Source organism: Phodopus roborovskii, unplaced genomic scaffold (assembly GCF_943737965.1).
Source record: "Phodopus roborovskii unplaced genomic scaffold, PHOROB, whole genome shotgun sequence".
Taxonomy (NCBI): Eukaryota; Metazoa; Chordata; class Mammalia; order Rodentia; family Cricetidae; genus Phodopus; species Phodopus roborovskii.
The window spans coordinates 2,015,226-2,039,284 of NW_026126514.1; the positions used below are offsets into that span (position 1 = coordinate 2,015,226).

The following is a 24,059-nucleotide window of genomic DNA, read 5'->3' on the forward strand; positions in this document are numbered from 1 at the left end:
ACTGAGTGATAAGACCTTAGCCAATGGCTCATTTTTGCTTAGCAGGGAAAACTTCTGGGTAGGTACATTTGAGCCAAAATTAGGGTGACATTTGTTACATTTGATCCACACATACATACATTTGGTTGTGTAGCTGAAATGCATGTACCTGCCTGCAGCTCCATATGCAGCTGCTTTCCTCTGGCTGCTTTCCCTTCCAAACCTCTAAAACAAGCATTGCCATTGAAACACTTTTTGCATCAGTTTTCAGGAAATAGATTAATAGTCTCCGTGTGCATAGCAAAAGAAACACACCAGGTTCTTAACAGTGGTTTTTCTAGAAGGTGCTGTGGAGTGCTTTTTATTGTTCATGCTTCTGATGACATTTAAAATTTTTCTTCTATTTGACCATGTTCTTGTAATAGAAAAGCACAAAATAGACTAAAATAGTTGACTGTGTGGCAATGTGTCATTGTTCTTTTTTATTATGATGAATGTAGAGTTTACTAATCAGTGTTTGGAGTTATTGAGGGAAAGACAATCTAAGACATTATTTCATGCAGTGAAAATATATTTTATCTCTAATTTATAACAATTGTTTACTTTCCAATTATAAACTATTACTTTAATAAAGATAATGTTAGGAAATTGAGAAAGATAAAAAAAAGATAAAATTTGGGCCAGCAAGATGGCTTAGCAGATAAAGGCACTGTAATACTGAGTTCAATTCCCGAAATCCCCTTAAGGTAGAAAGGGAGAACTGACTCAGCAAAGTTGTCTGTCCTTGTCTCCGTGTTCATCATAGCACACATGCACACAAAACAGTCATAAATGGTTTTTTGTTTTTGGTTTTGTTTTTTTTTTTAAAGAAAAGGAAAATTGTGTTTGTTCCAGTAATCATGGTACAGCCTGTAATCTCAGCACTCCAGAGAGTGAGGCAGAGCTCAAGTATGTGGTCAGCCTGGGCTACATAATGTCACTATCCAGGCAGTAGGTTGATGTTACTATGTGGCTTCCATTTATATGTGCATTGCACTTTTTTACGGAGTCAGCATTACAGTGTTTTGTTTTCTAGTCCCACTTGCTATAGCGGTCTGTCACCTACAGGGTCCCAACTAAAGCTGCCTTTGTCACAGTACTCAGCTATACAGAGCTACTCCATTCTCTCCTCTTAGTTGTTTATAGTTTCTAGTAAAAAAGGTCCTCTAAATTTATTTATAGCTTTGTTTGTTGCCTCATTTGTGAACAAAACTGAAAGTTTGCATTTACTTTAGGATTTCTATCTTGATACCATTAGATTTTGCCAGGACAGAAGCTGAGTACTTTTAGCATTTCAACTACTGCATTGTTATAGTGATTCCTTTTTTTAATTTTTTCATTCTCATAAAACATCCTTTGGGTCTACTCACTCCTGTTGTGTAGAGCATATGAAGTAGCTAAGAGCCATGGGGGGGGGGGATGTGTTTGATATAATGTTTATAGTATGCTAATAATATGGAATGGAGCAGGATTACAAAAGGCTGCTGCTGACTCTCATCTTAGTCATCTGTGCTGCATTTTATGCACACATCTGTAATGGGAAGAACATGCATCAGCATCTTGACAGCCAATTACCCCCAAGTGCTAAGAGTCTTCTGGAAACATTCAGTATTCCTGAATTATGTAGAGAAATGTAAAAACATTCTTGTAGGAAGGTATTTTTTAAAACACCCCTGAGTGCTGTCTTTTCCCCCAATTTTTAATAATCATAGTTTAAAGAGATTCTATACTTTTAGAAAATATATATGCATGTATATACATATACATGATAGTTTAAAGAGATTCTAAACCTTTTAGAAAAAGTTGAAAATATATGGCATGTACAATTACATATAAATCTGCATGTGGTCCATAATGTAATACACATCTTTAAGTAGTGACTGATGATAAGGGAAGTGACTCTGAACTGAGTCCCTAGAGGAAATGTGGCATTTCTTCTACTGAACTCCCCAAAGAACAGTCTGAGCAGAGGTCTGTCAGGGAGCAAGGGAGTGCTTGCTGTCAAAGCTGTGAGCTGAGCTTAGCTGGTGTGGGTCTACCCTGCATCACCGAGTTCCCTCTTGTCTGGGTTCTCTTGTTAGTAATCACATAGGAAGAGGAGAAACCCTCTGGTCGGGGCTGCAGTTCTGGCTCCTGCTTGTTCCTGCAGTCCAGCTGCTGGGACCCTAAGCCTGGCACCTGCTGCAGTGTTCTGCTGCTGAGCTACACCCAGCCCTGCATTTGCTAGTTATAATATAACTATCAGTTTTTTTTTTTTAAATCTGCACATCTTAGAAGGTAGCCAATAAATATTTTAATTCCAAGACACTGAATAATAGTCCACTTGTAAATATAAACGTCCTTATTTTATAGGGCTTTTGCTAAGATGGCCTCAACTCCTGCCAGCTATGGTAGCACAACCACTAAACCAATGGGGTAAGTGTGTTAATAATGTTGTCTCTTTGCATGATAAACTTTAAATGTTTGTGTCCTAAAAACACAGTATCTTGACACCTTCCAGGATATGAACATTTGGGGACTTCCTTGGGTAGTTTTTATTGTCCTTTTAGAATGTAAGAGGTTGTCTTTCACATGGTCTGAGTAATTGGTTTTACATGCTTCTTCTTGTAACACCTTTCAGTTTTAGAAACTATGTGGCTAACGCTATTTTGTGTTGCTATCGATAGCCATAACATAGAGCTTTAAAGCTAGTCACTCCAGACCTAACGGTGACAAATTCAGTCCTAAGGGCTGGGAAATGATGCCTCACTCTAGAGCAGTCCTTGCAACCACTTTGGAGGTCAAATGACCCTTTCACAAGGGTCACATATCATTTCCTGCATTTCAGGTATTTGCATTATGAATCATAACTATCAAAATTGCAGTTGTGAAGTAGCTATAAAAACAAGTTTATGGTTGTGCCTCACCACAACATGAGAAACTGTATTAGAGGGTCACAGCGTTGGGAAGGTTGACAACCACTGTCCTAGAGACTGCTGTAGTAGTAAGTAGTATTTGTGTGGTTTGATTTGCTGAAAAAGGCAATTCTGGCTATCTTTTTTTACACATTTCAAATTCCTAATTTATCTTTAAAGTTAGAATAAAATATGAGGAAACAGTCTGTCTAGTTTTGGTGAATCCAGCTGGCCTCCCCTCTGGAGGGTGCTATAAAAGTTCCCTTGAACCCCGCCAGTCCACTCATGGAGGTTCCTGACTGAAAGAACAGCTTCAGAGCCATGCATCCCATCAAAGGTTACTGTTCTTATTTCTGTTAACAGAGGGTTTCCATCCTGTCCCTCTCAATTGCACAGGGGAGAAAGAACAGGATTGGGGAAAGAAAAGTAATTATTATAATTTTAATAACTCGATACCCAGCATCATGTCTTTAAATCATACAGAATACATAGAACATAAGGTTCCTTACATATTTTACACTTGAAAATATTTATGTATGTGCTTTAAGAAAATCTTGGCTAAATTGAAAATGGTTCCTTGCTTGCTTGCTTTTTTAAAGATTTATTTATTTATTTATTATGTATGCAATGTTCTGCCTGCTTGTACCCCTGCAGGTCAGAAGAGGGCACCAGATCTCATTACAGATGGTTGTGAGCCACCCATGTAGGTGCTGGGAACTGAATTGAGGACCTCTAGAACTGCTCTTAACCTCTGAGCCATCTGTCCAGCCCTCTAGCTTCCTTATATAGTGTTGTAGAATTTTTCTTGCAAAGTATGCTTTGATCCTTTGAAGCAGAACTTTAAACCTAGAATGACAAATAATTGTAGGCTTCCTTTGTTAAAAGTTCCCAATTGAGGCAGCACTTACTGTTATCGTGCTTAATGTTTTTATATGATGGGTTTTCTGTGTGTGGAGAGAGGCAGTACACAGAGTCAAATCCTGATGCTGTGATACAGGGAGCACAGCAGCACTTGACCTGTTTATAATATTGACAGATAGTATAGTATTATATGTGAGTGAACTCCAGAAACAAAATCTGAATTACTATTTTTCATCTGATTATTTTTGCATTAAAACAATCAGAAAAGGTGGAAGATTCTCAAATTTTATTTTTCCAGAAACCATGTATAAGGCTAAGCAATTAATATGTTTATATGGAGGGCATCTCTTTATATGGTTTTTAATAATTGTTTTAGCACTATTTTATTAAACTGCAGCAGTGATATCCATAGAAGCAGTGATGCTCATGGCCATTCTGTTCACAGAAAATGAGGTGATAACAGAGTGAGCAGCCCATGATGTGTAACAAGCAAGCCTCATATCAGCAACAAACTGCAGAGCAGTCAGTACTTACTGTAGTCTTCTTTGTCTTTGACCCCTACCTAGTCTCTTATCACGAGTCATGAATACAGGGTCACAGTTTGTGATGGAAGGTGTGAAGAACCTGGTATTGAAGCAGCAGGTATGTACACTTCTCAGAAAACATTCTAACTTTGAAATGTAGATGTTGATAGGTTCACTGCCCAGGCAGAGAAACTTGTGGGTTCATTCAAGTAAGAAATATGAGAGAAAAATTAGACCAAGAAGGTTCTTATTGGCATAGTAAGAAAATTACTTTTCTGTGTAGTTTAGAACTCTTTGACTTTGTTTTTGTTTTTGTTTTGTTTTTTTAAGATGTGCTTATTTGAACTGTACTGTCTTTACTCTTCAGTATTTGATATCCTCCCATTTTGTTTTATCTCATTTTTTACTTTATTGTATCATAACAGGAACATCTTTGGCAAATCTAGGATACATTGTTTCATGTCAGTACTAAGATACAGTGTTTCACATCACTACTGAGATAGTGTTTCACATCACTACCAGAGATACAAGATACAATGTTTCCCATCACTACCTAGATATAGTGTTTCACATCAGTATGGGGATACAGTATTTCTGCACCAGTACTGCTTAGGAGAGGTTTCAAAAGTCAAATTAAAAGGCAGTTTACTGAGATCTGATTATCAGATGTGTAGACCTGTTTTCAGAATGATCTCTTTCCCTGAATTTCCTCCACACTTTTTAAAGTGTGTTTGCTCGTGTTTGCTTGTGATGTTTTATATAATTATTATGTGTGTTTTACAAATCTATGGCACTTTGCATAAAATGAGTTTCTAGTTTCAAAGACCCTTCAAATTATTTATTTGAAGAAGTAAATAATGAATTAAGATAGTGAAAAAAATCTTCATTTGCTTTGTTGAATTAAAAGGCCTTCCAAGCTTAATTTTCAAATAATGGTATTATTTCCGGAGTACTTGGAAATACTCTTCAGCCCCAGTAAAGGGGATCCTTTGGTGGTATTTTCAGCACCTCATCCCCTTAAACACTCAATCTGCTTATTTTTTTTAACTGGCTCACAGTACTGCCCTGCAGCACCTAAAAGTAATCTGTAAGCAGTATTTAAATTGGTTTGCTTTTATGTTATTTTATTATGGCAACACACAAAAAAAAAGTTTTAGAATTCATGAAATACAAAAATCATCATTTATGACTTTAAATTACTTTGCTTTCCATAACATTTCAAACTGTTAAGAAAACAGTCCTTTAAAAGTAAAAGTTAAACCCAGTGGTGGTGGCACACACCCAGCACTCAGGAGGCAGGCAGGTGAGTCTCTGAGTTCCAGGCCAACCTGGTCCACAGGATGAGTTCCAGGACAGCCAGGGTTACATAGCCTGTCTTGAACCCCCCCACCCACCCAAAGTAAAAGTTGAATTTTTCTGTGGTTACCCTATTTATATAACATTTTTGCCACTACCAGAACCATAGTATTCATAAGGGGTTGTGTGAATACAGCTTTAAATGTTTTTGTTTTGTTTGTTTTCTGGATGAGTATTCATCTCTGATTACTCCCACCCACATTATAAATTCCCAGAATTTACTTACGAATGAAAGGGTATGGACACTTCAGTTATTCCTAATAAATATTGCCAAATTATTCTCCAATAAAGTCTCTCTGTTCTAGAAATACATCTTACACTCCTGGAAGCCTATTGTAACACTGCCCTAACCTGATTTCCAAGTATCTAGGGCACTTGCACTGTGGGGTTCTAGGAGAATTCAGGAAGAGGCACCAGAAAAGACTGTGGGGAAACAGATTTCCAGTCCTGTAACTTATGCTGCTTATGTCTATAAGGACCTGGGTTCCAAGAATGGAACTGGGGTCACTAAGTGCCTTCACGTGCTTGAGCTTTCTCATTGGCACTGTAAAGACTGTTTTTGGTTTTGTTTTGTTTTTTTACTCAGAATAAACATTGTAAGCTATAAGTAAACTAGACAAGAATTAAATTGGCCAATATGTTGAAAAATTTAATAGAATTAGCAATGTTTTGTTTTCTGTGTCACTAATAAGAGCTTTTTGTATTTTGTTTTATACATTCTTTTTTTTTGGTGGGGGGAGTCGAGGCATGGTTTCTCTGTATTGCTTTGAGGCTGTCCTGGACCTAGCTCTTCTAGACTGAGCTGGCCTCGAACTCACAGAGATCTGCCTGCCTCTGCCTCCCAATTGCTGGGATTAAAGATGTGTGCCACCCGGCTCTTGTTTTATGCATTCTAAATATCAACCTCACATAACCAGTGGAATGATATTTACAGACCTGAATGGATTTGTGTGAGGATAATTATAGGAGGAAGAATGTGGGGATAATATAAACACACAGTTGTAGAATCTAGAAATCTCCACTGATTTTGACTAATATTTTAAAAACGAATCAGCAGTAAGTAAATCACAAGCAGTGTGAGAACACCAATTAAAACAGGCTGGAAAGACAAACCTGCTTGAAGCATATGATCTCTGTTCAGGGTTGTTTAAGTAAGAAAACTAAAAATTTTATGCAACTGAAAAAATTGAACTCTGAATATTGTATAATAACCATTTTGTAGTGTAAATAGACATTCTAATACTACATTGTACAGTCTAAATATCAAGCATGCTTCAGCAAAGTGAGCAGGAGTGGAGTTAAAGTATTAATAGGATTCCTTTCAAGCCCATCACATTGAGGAGATATACTGGAATATTGGTCGCCTGTCTAGCAGTGACTTTATGTTAAGGGCTTGTTTCAACACTTTAGAGTCATAGGGAATGGATGAAAGCAGATTTATATGAGTTTGCAGCTCTCTGGTGAAATTGGGTGTGGGAAGGGGATAGATGCGGACATATAATCCTATTTTGCTGGTTTTAATAAATACCCTTAATACACTGTGATTGAAAAGGAAAGTTATAACATTTGTGGCTTCCTTGTTCATAATATGAGCATTAGAATTAGCCTGTACATTTGCTTCTAGCCTATAGTCTTAAAGACTGGGAAACTGATACTTATCCCTTAGCCTCTGTGAGTTTCCAGCATTTCCATCTCTACTCTGTCTGAATTCCTCATAGGAGTTTTCACTTCCCAGTACTCCAGTTGGGAGAGCAGCAGCCCCGCCTAGTCCTGCTCCCAACATCAGCATCAGAGCAACTTCCCACACTCAGAAATACATTAGAAATGCTCACCATAGAGCAGCCAGCCATCAGTCGGCTAACCCTAGGGGACTCTTAAAAACTCTCTCTGCCGTGGCAGAGAAATAATAATAATAACAACAACAATACTATGCAGTATTAGTATCTGGGGTTTGATTTTTATGCATAATTTATTTCCCCTTGTTAAAGGAATTACATCATTACAGAGTTTAACATGGGTTTTTATCTAAACCTTTCCATTGACTAAAATCATAAAACTAGTTTTAAGAAATACAGCTTCATAAATAATTTCTACTTCATTTAAGAATAGAGTCTAGAAATGGCCCATAGGTAAAATTTGTTATGAATCAGTTGCCAACCAACACAGTAGTATTTTCTGCTAGGCATGCTAGCCCTAACACTGGGAGGCAGAAGCAAGTGGATCTCTGCACTTTCTAGGCCACCCAGGAAATTTCCATACGTAGCAAGTCCCAGGCCAGGCAGGGCTACATAGTGAAACTCTGCCTCAAAAACAAAATAAATACACTATTTCCATTTTATTTCTAAATAGCAATGTCTGAGAATAGGAAAAAATATGCTTAGAACATTTTCATTTCATTAATTTCATCTGTACTTTATTCAGTAAGTTCTACAAACTCTGACAACAGTTCTTTGCACACACACACACCAAAAAAAAAAAAAAAAAAACTGATAGCATTCTCCTAGCTCTGTGGTCTGAGTGACTACAGTCCAGGCTGGCTTGCTTGTTTGTTTTCTTTTTTTTCTGACAGAGCCTCCCTTGCTATCCTGGAACTAGCTCTGTAGCCCAGGCTGGCCTAGAACTCACAGAGATGCACCTGCCTCTTCACCACCACACCCAGCCAATCCAGAATCCAGTTTTTCATTCAAGAAAAGTTTGTTCTTGCTTAGCTGTCATTTAACAGAGCCTGGAGTCTTAAGGAGTCTCAGTTGAGAGATTGTCCAGGTCAGATTGATCTGTGGCCCTGTCTGTGAGAGAAACTGTCTTTATTCATGTGGTAGAGCTAAGCTCACTGTGGGCAATGCCATCCATCTCAGTGCAAGTGGTCTTGTGCTCTGTGATGGCTGAGGGTGAACCTGGGAACAAGCCAGGGGCCTCTGCCCTTCTCTTGATGAGTTATGACCTGGACATGTAAGCCAAATGAACGCTCTTTCCCAAGTTGTTTTTGGTCAGAGTGTTTATCCCTGCAACAAAAAGGAAACAGAATTCTTGTGTGAAGTGACTCAGTGTGTAATTAATTTTCCCCTTTGGTTATTGAGACAGGGCTCACCACTGTAGCCCAGGCTGGTCACTAGCTCATGGTAGTTTTCCTGACATGTCCTACAGAGTGTGGGATTACAGGGATACACCAGCACACCAGCCTGCATTTCTAAATTATTAACTAAAGCTTTCATTTACACAAAGAACAGTTTGGGAGAGTGTCAGTTGATAACAGATCTCCATTGTTTTCATAAGTACTGTGGCTTCAGTCTTTGAAGAAGTGTTTCCTTCCTTATACTCTACTGACTGCTTCCCTCGGTCTGTGGCCATCTGCAAATCCTGACAGAACGATGAAGCAATGGTAATAGATTCTTTGTGTCAGACGAGACCATGGGAAAAATAAGGAGGGATTATTTGTAAGCCAAAAGACATTATATGACTTGAGAATAATGTCAAACATGTCATCACTTGTAGCTATCAAATAAATACAGAATGAGATTTGATTACACCCTTTCAAAAAAAAACTTATCATAAAATACAGCTTAAATGCCAAAATTCCTATTTTTCAGAGTTAAAAGGAAACCCCTGATTTGTTACATAGATTTTTTTTTTCTGTACTGTACAACTCTAGCTGTGCATTCAGAAAGGTGAATGAGAACTGGGTGTGAAGTGATATGGGAACAGTCTTCAGCTTTAGAAAACTCTTACAAAGCCTTGTATTTCCCAGTTCTGGAGGTTGTTTATCTTACTTATTATTATTTATGTGTTTGAATATTGGCATGAGCATGTCACAGCGTGTGTGGAGGTCAGAAGACTAAAATACAGAACTGTATTTTCCACTGGGAAAAGTGATCAAGTTGTTACTCCAGTATTTAACAAAACACTAATATCTTCCACAGAATCTACCTGTTACACGAATTTTAGACAATCTCATGGAGATGAAGTCAAACCCTGTAAGTAGCAATTACATTATATAAACTCTTGGATGTATCAAACCAACTGAAAGGTGCTAAATCCAGATTGACTCAGTTGTGCTCCTAATCACCACAGAGTATGTGAGAGGAAGAGTCCGTAATCTCAAAGGCATCTTTGAGCCATTATCAGATACATAGAATTAGGATTTTTTTTGGCTGCTACAACCATTCTGACAATTTCTCATCTGAACTAAATCTTACATGTTTTAATGTTAATACAGTCTACAGAACACACTTCTATAAGTGAAAAACCATCAGTGACCACCAGTTGCTATAATTGGTAAGGACAAACAAACCAATTTAAGGAAATTAAATTAGGAAAGAAATACTAGGAGAGAAATACATAGTAAAACTGCTGAGTATTTCAGATGGCACTAAATTCTTTTGTGCCAAACAAGTAAATCAAAAACAATTGGTGGCTGGGGGGGAAAAAAAAAAAACAATAGTTAGCATTTGTTGGACAAATAGTTTTGAAAACAGAGGTGACTTGGAAAGTCATCACCATGTCTCAGCAGTGGCAGCCAAGGAGGTGGTTTTCCCAGGAGTCAGTACAGAACAGCATTGTCAGAACTCTTGATCTGCTATGGACTTGGCAGTGAGGTTGAGGATTTCAGATCTGAAAAAAATGAGAACAGAATATTGAGACCAATGTGACTCTTTTAGTAATTGTTAAAATATGGCTATGGAAATTAGCAAAAACAATTTTTAAATACACTCATGTGGAAACTAAAACACCAGAAAATGTGCAGCTGCTATTATGAAAGTTATGGGGACATTATACGCTTCAATATACTTAAAAGGATTCTTGTGTATAAGAATCTGAATAGATGGGCGATTAACAATGCAATTGTAATTGACTGTCATGGTCTCTTAGACTAAGGGGTCCTCAGAAAGAGATGTGCATTTATTTACTTCATTACAAGCAGTGTACATCTGAAAGACGGTCTAAGCATAGTAAAGGTCAGAATACAAATGAATGCAAAAGTCCAGATGACAAATACATACAGGGTTAAGGCCACTTAGAGTGATTTGTTATTGTTCTTTGTCTTGATGGGTTTGTTTTGTTGTTGTTTTTCAAGACAGGGTTTCTCAGTGGCTTTGGAAGCTGTCCTGGGACTAGCTCTCGTAGACCAGGCTGACCTCGAATTCACCAGAGATCTGCCTGTCTCTGCCTCCCAAGTGCTGGGATAAAAGGCATGTACCACCACCGCCCGGCTGTCTTGATGTTCTATGTAGACCAATAACTATAAGAGCAGGCACATGTATTGTTTATATATGTGCCAGGAATCCTAAATTAAGCCATCTAAGAAAGGTGCTATTTTTATTCTCATTTTGTAGATAAGGAAAGTAAAGCAAGATGAGAACAATTAACTTGTTAGGGATTATACAGCTGATAAATAGCAATTTGGGAGTTTTCTGAGGCTAGAAATTCTGTTGGTTAGTTGTGTCCTTCATAGACTCATAGAACTGTAGAGGCCATTGCAGATCATTTAACAAGGGAAGAAAGGAGACCAGGAGATAGCTCTAAGCAGCAGGATTGGCGTTCCATCCTGCTCCTCCTGCCTAGTCATAGTTGCAGCCATTCCTTCCACATGCTTTATAATAAGCACATGGATAGCTCAATTTGAATTAGATGTTTCTCTGAGCTGTACACATTCATTTATCAATATTATTGAGTTTATAATTAAAAGCATTATAATTACAGATGTTATCTTTTAAAAATTAGAAGAGATGCCTTTTTTCTCTCTTTCAAAAAGTGTTTCATCATCCATCTGCTATAGAAGGTAGCTGTCTGCACTCCTATTCCTCTCTTGTTCATAAGTAAAAAAGGTGATTTGGAGATATGGAAGAAATTCGCAAATGAGTAAATTAGACCTGGCAGGTAATAGTGAATGACTGTGGCATCTACCTCAGATATTTTCAAGTGCTTGCTGAGCATGTGTAGCCCTGGGTTATCTCTGTACTGCCAGCACTTAGAAAAAGTAGGAGCAGGGGAATTTGGAGTTTGAGGTCATCTCTGGCTACACAGTTGGAGGCCAAACTAGGCTATATATGACACCCTCCCATTCTTACACACATTTTAGTGTGTGTGTGTGTGCGCGCGCGCATGGCACATCTATAGTCCGAGGACTTGTGGAGGCTCTCTCCTTCCATCACATGGGTCCTGAGAATATAATGCAGGTCATCAAGCTTAGCAAGTGTGACTTACACTTAAAAGTCCAGCTGGGAGGGGTTTCTGAGAGTGAAGCCTTGAAGGATTGTGACTACACTTGGGGTGCTATGCTGATTTAGAGTCCTGACTACCAGGTAGGTACAGGAGTGCATATTAGCAGCATGTGTACATTTGTCATTTACCAGGTTTGGGGGGCAGGGACTGTTGTGCTTTTGCAGCTCAGAGACAGATCAGAAAGTAGTTACATCATGAAATAGTGGCGCTATACCTCACAACTCCTTTAATATCAAGAAGCTTCCAATGTAGGCCAAAGTTGTACAACTTCTAGAGTCAGAGAAACATGGAAAGTTAACAGTGGGTAGTTCAGTTTAAGGCACCTCTTACCTGGACATCGAGGCCCTTTTCAGTTTTTAATTTATTCTATCTTATGTTAGTATTCATATATTTATCTGTAGAAATCCTAATGCATTCATTCGATGGTGAAATGTTGGCCACGTATACAGTTGATATTGAGTGTTATCTAAATTTTTAATTCTAAATTCTGAAATTGATCTGGTTCCAAAATATGCATATAAAAGACTGAGCCTCTTCTATGTGTTCCATATACTTAGTAAAGTGGTGGACACAGAAAGACTAAGTCCTAAACAAAAACCTTGGGAATTAAAACTATACAAATTGGTGATTCACATTCTAGAGTTCCTGTTTTCATTACTAAATACATGACCTTAGAAATCACATGATCTCCTATTATCCCAGCTTGCCCATCTAAAACTGTGAGATAATAATAGGAACTGCTGGAAGACTGGGGATTAGTGCAAGGTTTCATGTAAAGCACTGAAAATACAGTATAACGTCTCATTTCAGATTAGAGACACTTGTTACACATTCTGTGAAATTGGAGGATTTGTTACAGTCAAATATTATGCTTAACTGTGACCTCATAGTAATGGCAGTGTGTTTTATTTTTCTCTTTAATAGGAAACTGATGACTATAGATATTTTGATCCCAAGATGCTGCGGAGCAATGACAGGTAAAGAGGTTTCTCCTATGTGGTGTCTGTTGTGGGTTCCCTCAGAGTGGAATAATGTTGTATTGTAAGACAGCCTGCTTTCTACTAAAATTCTAAATGTGAGACCAGTTAAGAACAGTGTATTTTAATCTCATTCAGAGCTAATCACTGATTAGTATCTTATTTTCTCTTAGTGTATACACAGAGAAACAAATTTAGCTGGTTTCTGTTTATAAAATGGTGTTATAAACAAAATGGGGGACTTAGAGAAAGTGTTTTTAAATGAGTGGTTATTGGACTAAATGACAAGGAAATAACTGTGTTGGAAACAGTGCTTAAGGTGGTGGTTTGTTATGTTCTGTGAAATCCATGTCCATGAGAAACATTTCTATAAAAGTATGTTATGGCAATAAAACCACTCACAGTATAATTTCTGCATTTTATGAAGGACATGATGTGATAATTTACTTTCCTTGGTTATGTTACTTTTCAAGAGTTAATTCACGGTAGTGTAAGGAGTTAGGTTTTTCGTCCCGCCACCGCGCCAGCCCCAATTAACACACCAAGACTCTGTATTTAATATAATGCTGTTGGCCAGTTACTTGTTTCTTATTGGCTAGCTCTGTCTTAAGTAATTAACCCATTTCTGTTAATCTAATATTTCCACGTGCTTTCATCTTACCAGGGAATGAAGCCTGTGTCTGGTCTCCCCAGCCTCTCCATGTTGATTCCTCCTTACTACTTCCTCTAGTCCTCCTTGTCTCCTAGTCCCGCCTATCTTGCTTTCCTATTGGCCAACAGTGCTTTATTCATTAACCAGTATGAGAAACATATTTACAGAATCACATCTCCCATCACGGTAGTATGAAAAATATCCTAAAAGACAGATAACGTAGAAGGAAATACCTGTATAGCCCAGCACTAAAACTTTGGGAGCGAATTTCTTGCCTGTACCTGATGTTGACACCTTCAGCACTTTGTATTTGCTCTTCTCCCAACTAGTCACACCATTGTGGCTTGTCGGGACTGATGATCCAGCTGCTAGATTATTCGATAATTTCTGATCCAGCTGCTAGATTATTAGATAATTTCAAGTGCTGTTTTCTTTGCTGAACTTAGCAGAAGTGCTGCTACATAAGAGCTGCTAATAGCAGCTATCACTGGCAAGAGAGAAATTTAACTGCAAATTATAGAACAGGGGAATGGGGAATGACCACCAGTGGGACAGGACAGGCAGGGTTTTCTTTCAGGAGGGATGAGAATGTTAGAGTAGAATGATGTTTGTACATATACTAAAACCCATGATAATTGCTTCAAAAGAGGATGTGTAACTGTACTAGTAATTCTTCCTTGCACTTGACTAGGCAGTAGCCATAGAAGCTGAAGACTGCTTAGTAGCCATAGAAGCTGAAGACTGCTTAGTCCTTATATAGCCTATATGTGATAATGAGAAGGAACAGTAGCATTGCTAAAACAAATGGGCTCAGAGCTTTCTTTTTGCAGCCTTTTCCTGAACTATCCTATCCCAAACAATGGTTATTAATAACTTGAGGTACTAGTTAAATCTCCTGTCTTCCTCAGAGGGACTATAGAGAATTTAGGTCAGGTGGACATCTGATCTTCTCTGTGGAGAATGGACTGTTTAAGCAGGCTGTAGACATGAAAAGAGAAGACAGATGTGCTCAACTAAAGAGTTCACTTTGAGGAGATTTAAGCTGTCCTTACACTATACACTCCTGTTGTGTTTAACATCCAAATATAGATCTGACGTGGAAGATGTGTGCAGTAAAGATTACTTTGATAAATAAGCAAAAGCAGAATATAGATGTCTTCTCCCACTTTTCCTTGCATACTGAGGAAAATGCCCACAACCTGTGTAATTGTTTGAGTAACTCATTATTGCTTCACCTGATCCCAGCTTCCTTTACTTCTAATAGAGGCTTTTGGTCAGCCTTCTAGAATTAATATTAAAGTTGCTAAGAGGTCACCCCATTCCCTTTTAGACACTGAGATATCTACCTTCTAGCTCCTTCCTCTATGAAATCGAAGAGTCCCTGCTTCCCCAGAAGGTGGACCTGGAAACCCTTGTTAGTGCTGCTCACAAGTGCACATGATCATGTATTCCCTTCCCATCTTACCCATAATAGAAGCCAACGATGAAATTTTCAGTGCAGTTTCTCTTTGTTGCAGCTCAGTTCCTAGGAACAAAAGTCCATTCCAAGAGGTAAGTTGTACATCAAATTCTCTGCTTCTAGAAATAAAGAAAATTTAACAGTAAAAATCCTGAGGCAGAACAAGCTTGCCATAAGCATAGCTTATGAACTGCCATTCAGGTAAATTCAACTCTGCACACCAAAGATGCTGCCTTTAAGTCCTCAGCAATTATATTGCTCTGGTTTTCTTAAACTTTAAAGAGGCATTGGGATTGCAGTGAGAATTTTACATGTGGAATTTCAGTGTTTGTGAAGATGTGACTATGTGTTCATTTGAATACAGACACTTCTCATTTTGAGTGACATAAATTGCACATTGGGTGTTTTGGTGTACCTACCTACAACAGTTAACCTCCAGCAAAAGCTCTTTGCTCTCTTTTGCTATTATTTGACTGGATAATGCAGTTAGACCCTGAAACAGCACTGGGGCTTAGCCTTATCAGAGTTTCAGCACAGGTCCCAGACTAAAAGACATGCTTCTTGAAAAGAAAATGCTTTGAACTGTTGTTTTACCTTTTTCCTCCATTTGCAATTTTAGGCCATTGTCTTTGTGGTAGGAGGAGGCAACTATATTGAATATCAGAATCTTGTTGACTACATAAAGGTACAGTTGGGCCATCTCATTCTGTTACTTGGTGGTGTCAATTTCATTGTCTTGAGATATCTACCTTCTAGCTCCTTCCTCTTGACCTCTGCATAACTACTGTCCAAGGGGTGTTTTTCTTAAGTTCTGTTTGTGAGCAAGACACAATAGCATAGGCCTGGAGTCCTAGCTACTTGGAGGCCAAGGCAAGAGGATCACTTGAGCCCAGGAGTTCCGGGCTAGTCAAGGCCACATGGCAAGATCTCATCTCTTATAAAAATAGTAAAAATTTAAATGCTGTAGACAGAGAAAATTACCTATTTGCTTGTTTTCCTGTCCTATTCATTTCCCTATTAAAATTGTACTGGACTAGAAAGTAATATATCATTCATATTGATACTAAGTATTCAGGGCCTGTTTTGATATACTTTAACTATTTAGAAACCTCAAGCTCCTCTTCTGAGTGTTGTTTCCCCTGAGATAATTTATAGAACTTTTTTACATGACTAATGCATTCTTTATATTTCAATCGTATTAAGTTAAATCATCAACATACTTCCAAAAAGCATTTAAGGTGGCAGATTAGATCTGATGGAAGCCTACTTCAAGCCATGAATGACAAAAAATACATGAAACAGGAAGCCTAATTTGAAGACCCCTTTCCCCCCCAAAAAAAATATCCATAGGCTGAACAATTAGCTATTGTTATATAATAAAATAATGTTTTATAATTATTCGGTTATTGTTGAGGTGTGATTGGTCATCTTTCTGTCTTAATTACCTAAACATTAATAGAAACTATGTTGTAGCAGGGGAACACAGAACTCCCAGAAGTCTCACTTGATTGCATGTCTTCAATTACGCACAGTAATGTACTTTTAAGAATGAGTGTCAGGGGTCCCCAGTCCTGCACAAGAAGGGGCTTTATGTCACGTGCACATCTATGTGCAGGCTTAAGGACAAGTTTGTACTAGAATATTTGGTAAGCAATTTTTTTTTAAATTACACCTGATTCATTAGATAATACAAATGGTTAGTATTTTGCTGCTTATTCTTTTTCTGTTATGTAGATGTTATAAAAGATCTAAAAACATGGTGCTAAGCCAAGCTGGGGAAAAAGCAGGGGAGTAGAGCAGGCATCGCAGCCAGCCTGCTGTGGCCCTGTGTCCAGGCCTAAACGACCTGGATCTAATTCTGTGCCAATCCACACTAGCTCAGGGCAGCCTGCACTGATATACCAGCATTGTGTGCTAGAGACTGGAAATGTTAATGGTTTGTGGTTTCTTTCACATTCTCTTGGTTTCTGCTGTTGAACCACACATAGAACCTGATTTTGTCTACACAATCAGAAAGAAATGGTTTATAAGACCAGGGTTCATCTTAATCAAGCATGTGTAGAATATTTATTGGTGAATGAAATGTACTCCTGGGATGATATTTGGTATATTGTCTGCCCGGCTATTGGTGGCCCTTACAGGTGTATTCTTTATGATATTAAGAATTCCAGTAATATGACCTTTTGTACTTAGTGTGTATACCTCCCTTTTTAATGTAACTAAGCTGCTTTAGTTTTATTTGTTCCCAGAGATGGGCCAACTAGGACTGGGGTTTTGCTTGTATTTGTTTTTATGTGTATGGGTGTTTTGCCTGCATGTATATCTGCACCACACTTGTATAGTGCCTGCAGAGGGCAGAGCAAAGCAATAGCGCCCCTGGGACTAGAGTTCCATACAGTTGTGAGCCACCAAATGGTACTGGGAACCAAACCAGGTCCTCTGAAAGAGCAGCAAGTGCTCCCAAGGACTGGGCTTTGTTTGGTTGATGGGTTGGTTGGTTTTGTTAATTTATTTGCTTTAAAATCTGGGTGGTAAGGGGCTCACACTGTAGCTCAAGCTGAACTAAAACTCAAGGCGGTCTTCTGGCTCAGCCTTTCAAGTGTTCTGCTGCTTCCAGCATTCCCATCACACCCTGTTGAGCCAGTGTTGTTCAGTTTACACATCACAGGTTTTATAAAACCATCATCTTGTTTCTTGATGGATTACCAAGTTAATTTGATATAAAGAAGAATCTCAACTCAGCTTGATGATGATATACTTAAAGAATATGGGCATAAAAAATTAGGTGTGGTTGCAAAAGCCTATAACCCCAGCTCTCAGGGGGCTAAGGCAGGATAGGGGTCAGCCTGGGCTAAATAGAACAAAAAGTAAATAATGAAATTTGTCTGAATTCACTAGTAGAGAAATTTTGTGTTTGCATCCTCAATATTCTGTCGACTTCAGAAACAAAATTTATGGTTACAATATAGAATGGTATGCATTAACAAATACTGTATTACACAGTGGGACTGAAAATACAAGCCCCCATCATATCTTATTTTCAACATAAAATCCTCTTAGTATTTTTAGGTAACATAGATCATGCCTTGAAACAGTATTCATCTAAGATTATGTAAACAGACAGTTGTTGGTCCTGTGAAAGATAACAATATTAGCATGCCATAATACATACTTCTACTTGAAGGAAGAAAAAACATTCTTGTGCCCATTTCACCCTCTTTTCCTGTTTGTTTATGACGTTTAGGACATACACACACTCTTTTAATCTAACACCACCACCAGACAAAAGACTTAAGAATAGCCCCTCTCCCAAGAACACCCAACAGGCCTTTTTTCCCCCTGGGAATGCTTATATGTACTAAGTTCTGTGTCTGCTTTTTACAGGCAAAGCAAGGCAAGCATATTTTATATGGCTGCAGTGAGCTTTTTAATGCTACACAGTTCATAAAGCAGGTAAAGTGCCTTTTAAGTTTGTTTCTCTTAGCATAACACAAGTCCTTTGAAAACTATCACTTATTCAACTGAATAACTTAAACAAAACCTCCTCTAGTTATAAGTTTTACCATGGATATCAAGACAATTCTGGTAAGTAACATTTTAAAAAGGTTAATATTCTCAACTCTTTATAATTGAAGTATCCAAATAGGCCAAGTTGAATTCAGCATTTCCTGTATCCTGTCCATATGTCTGACAGTACAGGCACATTATATTTGGGCTTCAGAATTCCTTTGTTGATAATAGTATATGCTCAGTTGATATAATCATGTCTACTTTGAAAGTTAGTGGCAACTGTATCATTCCCACTAATGTTCTCAGTAATTTATTGACCTTAGCTTTTTAAATCAATATTTGGGGGTATAGGTAAAGGAGGTAGAGCCTCTCACTGTCACCCAAGACCCCCTGGTGTCTTTAACGATGAAAAGAACTTCAGAACTAATGAGTTTATGAAGCAAGAGTTGGAGATTCTGTGACAGCTGTTTTATAGCAAGGAAGCATGGGGTTAGGCAAGAGAGATGTTGAGAGTAGAGTGGGGCACCCCGGGAATATGAGTGTGTGTCTGTGTGTTTATGCAAAGTACTTTATTCTCTGCGAATTTCATACATGTTGCATGGACTTTGATCATGTCCAATAATGTCCTTACCCTGTGATTTTCACATGTTAACCTTAGTAGAAATGTTTCAAACATACAGAAAGTTGAAGATGTGCGCCTCCACACTCAGCTCTTCCAGCATGCTGAGAGTCTGACGAGGGTGTTTGCTCTGCAAGCACAGCACTGACTGAGCAACCTCACCAGCCACACTTTTATCTTCTATACACCATTTTTACTGTACACTTAGGTATTGTTACAGCTGCATACAGTATGTAACAACTTATTAATTAGATTTACAGCCTTGTAGCAGTAGGATGTCATTCATAAGGTAGGTGTGGTAGGCTCACACTACATAGGTTTTTCTGATACACTCTGGTTTGGGGTTTTCGTGATGATGAGTCATCTAATGCTGCCTTTCATAATGTGTCTCAGCATTGAGTGAGCACATGTTTTATATGTTGAACTGTAAGTTGCTAAGGTTCTTTTTTCTATTTCTGCTCACTTTAAATAAAGTAGTTAGCAATTCCAGAATTTTTATTTGGATTTTTTTTCTTTGCTAATATTTTTCATTCTTTGTGAGCGTATTTTCTTTTAAGAACCTTGTTAATTGGAAATTGTGGGTTGTTTCTATCCTTTTACATTTCTTTCCTCTACAGAACATGATTTTTTTTTTTTTTTTTTTAATTACCTTGCTTCCTGAGCATCATAAGATTTGTGTTTTGATGAATGGATGCCTTTCTCTGACGAGAACTGACTTAGGTTAGGGATTGATTCCTTAAGCGGTTGTTTGGTTGGATTCATACTTTACATCATTTTCCCCTTTATCCCTCCCATGTATCCCAACCCCACCCCCTTTGCTCTTTCTCAGATTCATGGCCTCTGACCTCTTTAATTGCTGCTATATACATATATATATACATATTCATTCTCCTCCTCTTTCTCCTAAATTCAAATGGTTCAGTCTCTATGATGTTACTTGTATATTTATGATTTCAGGGCTTGATAAGGTTTCCCCCATGAACTGTTTCTTCATATTTCAGTCTCTCATGCAGCAGAAATTGATGGCTTCATGGTGGTAGATTCAGGAAAAGTATACACAGAATCTTGGGTTTCTCCCACACTTTTTGCCCTAAACACTCTTTTTCTTTAGGCAAGATAATCAATTGCAGGATTTCTGTCACAAGTCCACCTGCCTTTTAGCACCAGCTGTGGCCTACTTCAGACCAAGAGCCACAAAACCAGGGTGACCTCTACTATTCTCCTCGTCAGCTTAAATCACCTATAGGACTTTTTGTCTTAAGTTGTTTCCACAGCCTCTGGGGAGCTGACTTCTGTGGTTTCACTAAAGGCTTAATGCTGTTGCCTCTGGAGAGCTGGTCCAATAGGAGTTTATTTGGCCTTCCCAAACTGAAAGTGGGTTTGTTTTCTGCCTATAGGGATCTTTTAGGAATATGGTGCACTGTTAGAAGTTACTTACATTTCTTTTTATAGGTTCATACTGAGTTTAATATAATTACTTATGCCCAGGGTTTGCTTGTAATGTTTACATTTCTGTGCCATGACAGTCTTACATTTGAAAAGCATGTGTCAAATTATGTTGTTGAAATTTACTGTTTTAGGAATATATAGTAAGTAGGAAACCTAAGGTTTTATGATTCAAAAATGGAAAATTACATGCATAAATTTTTCTTTCATTTTAGCTATCACAACTTGGACAAAAATAACACAGAAGAACCGTAATGGAGTAATGAGTTTGAATAGATATAAAAGGAGCCAGATGTGTCCTTCTCCATAGTGGTGCCCTAACAGTGCACCTGTCAGAATCATCCATTTTTAATAAATTCTCTACTTCCTATATACTGTATACTGATCAACATAATAAACCATTTCAGAAATAACTTGGCTTATTCTTGTTTGACAATTGGAAACAAGGAAAGATACTAAAAATAGGCTATAGGTATCAGTTGAGTGCAAGTAAATGTCACACCAGTGTTACTTGAGGAATCCCCCACTTATGGTTTCATGATAACATTGTCATCTCCAGTGGTTTTCCCACAGGGCTTCTGGATTTTTAGATGGTGATTTTAACCACTTAATATGCCTTCTTCCTCTGGCACACCTATTTACATTATAAATAAAGACTGCTATTTATAGATTATATAGGGCAACATGTGATTTGCAATGGACAAACAAATCATCCATCCCCAAGACTGCGAATAGCAAGTAAAAGTTTTCAACACCAGCAGAGAACAATGGTTACTCACTCACTATTATAATCTGGAGTAAGATCTATGTCGGATGTAATGAAACGTCCATCTCAGGAGTTAGGGGCATAGCTGCAATGTCTGCAGACCAGGCACAAACTTTGAAAGTATGTATTAATAAACTTTCTGCACTCGGTTACTGAATAAAAAATCCTTCGATACACCCACAGGACATTTTAAAATGCTGATCTTGTCATGAAGCCATTGGGATAAATGAAATCATTTGTGGCCTTTCACAGCACCATTTATATATTAGGAACCAGTAACTGACTAATAGTTTGACAGATTGTGATGGAAATTAAAGGCATAACTTCCAGCCCGTTATGAGAAAACTGGTGAGTCAGTGACTTGCATAGTCTCATGCCATAGCATGGTATTTAATGCAGAACACAATCTGAAACACCGAGACCTGTCCTCCTACTGACCTTAGTGTTCAGTCTTCTCCCATCATACCCAGGAAACAACCTTTGGACAGAACATTAACTACCTCAGATTATATGAACTAGGGAGTCTCCAGATCATAGGAGACCTGCCCAGCCCATAGGCTGCAATGCTAACGATGACCAGCAGTAAGTTGTTCTCTGTCAAACATCTGACATTTGATCAATCCAGGCTTCATACTAATCTAAATGGTAAGACAAAAGAATCTGGGGCTAGAGAGATGGCTCAGAGGTTAAGATCAGTGACCCCTTCCAGAGGTTCTGAGTTCAATTTCCAGCAACCACATGATGGCTCACTACCATCTGTAATGAGATCTGGTGCCCTCTTATGGTGGGCAAGGATACATGCAGACAGAACACTATATACATAATAAATAAATTCTTTAAAAGAAAAAGTAGAATCCATCCCCTCCACCTAGCATTCTCCACAGAAAGAGGCCTCTGTCTTTTTTAACTTTGCGGTTGTTCTACAATTTTGGTTTTAATTTTTTTCTTCTTTCTTGTATGTGTGGATATATGTATAGATCATATATAGTATATATGTGAATGTGTGTCTGTGTGCGTTCATGTGTGTGCATCTGGAGGCCAGAGGTCAAAATCAGGTGTCTTCAATCACTCATTGCATAATTTGTTAAGAATGAATTTCTCACTGATTGATTCAGCTAAACTGGCTGGCCCGCAAGCCTGGAGAATACTCCTTTCTCCATCTCCCTAGTGCAGCTTGGCTTTTTAAAGTGAATCCTGGGGATCAAACTTAGCTCCTTGGGCATTATCAGCAAGCACCCTATCCACTGGGCTGTCTCCCCAGTCCTCCCTTCCCCCATACTCAGGAATTATTTTGAGATTATTCTTAACTTCATAGCACATTCTAATTATGTAAGATGTTTTCTGTTCCTTGGTTATTAGTGGTACAGCAGTTAGCTTCCATTAATTTTAAATGCATTTCTATATTTTATTTGGATTGAGCCCTCAGGAAAAAGGCACCTCACTGAGAAGATCCTCCAGATAAAACCAGAAGAGAGATGCAGGCCAACAGATATGCAAATTGTAGATCAGAGACACAAAAAATATATAAACAAAGCGTTGCTCCTAAGAGATCATAACTCCTCAATTAACAAATCAAAAGACATAAATGGTTGAAATGCTGGACAAAGAGTTCAGAAGACCACCTGGAAAAACAATCAGTAGCTTTAAAGAGGATACAAGCAAGCAATGAATGAAGTAAGGAATCAATTTGGAAAATGTATAAAATTTTAGGGCAGATGAGGTGAGTAATACAGATGAGAAATTCAGTAAGGAAACAGACTTGTACTGGAATGAAGATTTCATTGAATCAAATAACAGTGGAAAGCATCACCAACAGGCTGTATCAATCAGAAGAAAGATGATTAGGGATGTATGATAAAGTCAACAAAATACTACCTACACATACCAATTCAGAAAAAAAAAATATAGTCATCTATATCCAGCTCAGTAAACCAGCAAGTCCCTGGTATGAACAAGGGACAAGGAAAATAGCAAATCAATGTTCAAGTCATTTAGAAAATCAAATAACAGGAATTATGAAGCCTGTCTTCAAAAATATACAAGGTCTTAACTCTTCAATAAAAAAATGTAGAATAGCTGAAGCATTTAAAAACAAGATACAAGTATTGTTTTCTACAAGAAACAAAGACTTTACTGACAAAGACACACAGACTAGCAGTGGCATGATGGAAAACAATATATACCAAGTGTGATCCATAAAACTAGCAGGACGAACTCAACTCATTTCTGATAAAGTCAATTTCAAAACAAATTACAGTCCAGGATAGTTCCGTGGGTAAGAGTACTTGCCACTAAGCCTGATGACCTGATTTCAATCTCGAGAACAGACATGGCAGAAGGAGAAAACCAGTGCCTACAAGTTGTCCTCTGATCACCACACATACCATGGCACTCACATGTGAGCTTGTACACACACACAAATACCAAAAAAATTAGTAAAGAAACATTAAATATTAATAAAAGGAACAATCCATCAAGAAGATATAATAAACTGGGCATAGCCTTGACTCCAAAATTTAAGTTCAAGGACAAGTTCCTGGGGGAAAGGATTTCTATTTTTGTTTCCACAGAAAATGAAAAGATGTGGATTCCTTCCAGACTAATGTGGTTTGATCAAGCCAGACCGCCTGAAACAGAGTACCAGGTGATCCTACATTCAAAACAGCTGGACAAAGCAGCCTTACAGGCTACAGCCAGGATTTCTGAATCTTCTTCGAATCCCCCATGACAGCGCCCCTTACCGGCAGGAAGTAGTTTG

General features: G+C 38.1%; 1 protein-coding gene across 2 annotated transcripts in view; it reads left to right on the forward strand.

The window, feature by feature from the left end:
- Scfd1 (sec1 family domain containing 1) overlaps positions 1 to 20,948 on the forward strand; it is a 72,972-nt gene extending 52,024 nt beyond the window's left edge. For both annotated transcript variants that reach the window (XM_051195804.1, XM_051195805.1), the window contains 8 exons: positions 2,371 to 2,433; positions 4,340 to 4,415; positions 9,571 to 9,624; positions 12,797 to 12,849; positions 15,019 to 15,052; positions 15,580 to 15,645; positions 18,345 to 18,413; positions 20,751 to 20,948. In XM_051195804.1, coding sequence (XP_051051761.1) covers positions 2,371 to 2,433; positions 4,340 to 4,415; positions 9,571 to 9,624; positions 12,797 to 12,849; positions 15,019 to 15,052; positions 15,580 to 15,645; positions 18,345 to 18,413; positions 20,751 to 20,774 — 439 coding nt within the window. In that variant the 3' untranslated portion in view covers positions 20,775 to 20,948. The remainder of the gene's footprint in view (positions 1 to 2,370; positions 2,434 to 4,339; positions 4,416 to 9,570; positions 9,625 to 12,796; positions 12,850 to 15,018; positions 15,053 to 15,579; positions 15,646 to 18,344; positions 18,414 to 20,750) is intronic.
- The last annotated feature ends 3,111 nt before the right edge of the window (positions 20,949 to 24,059 follow it).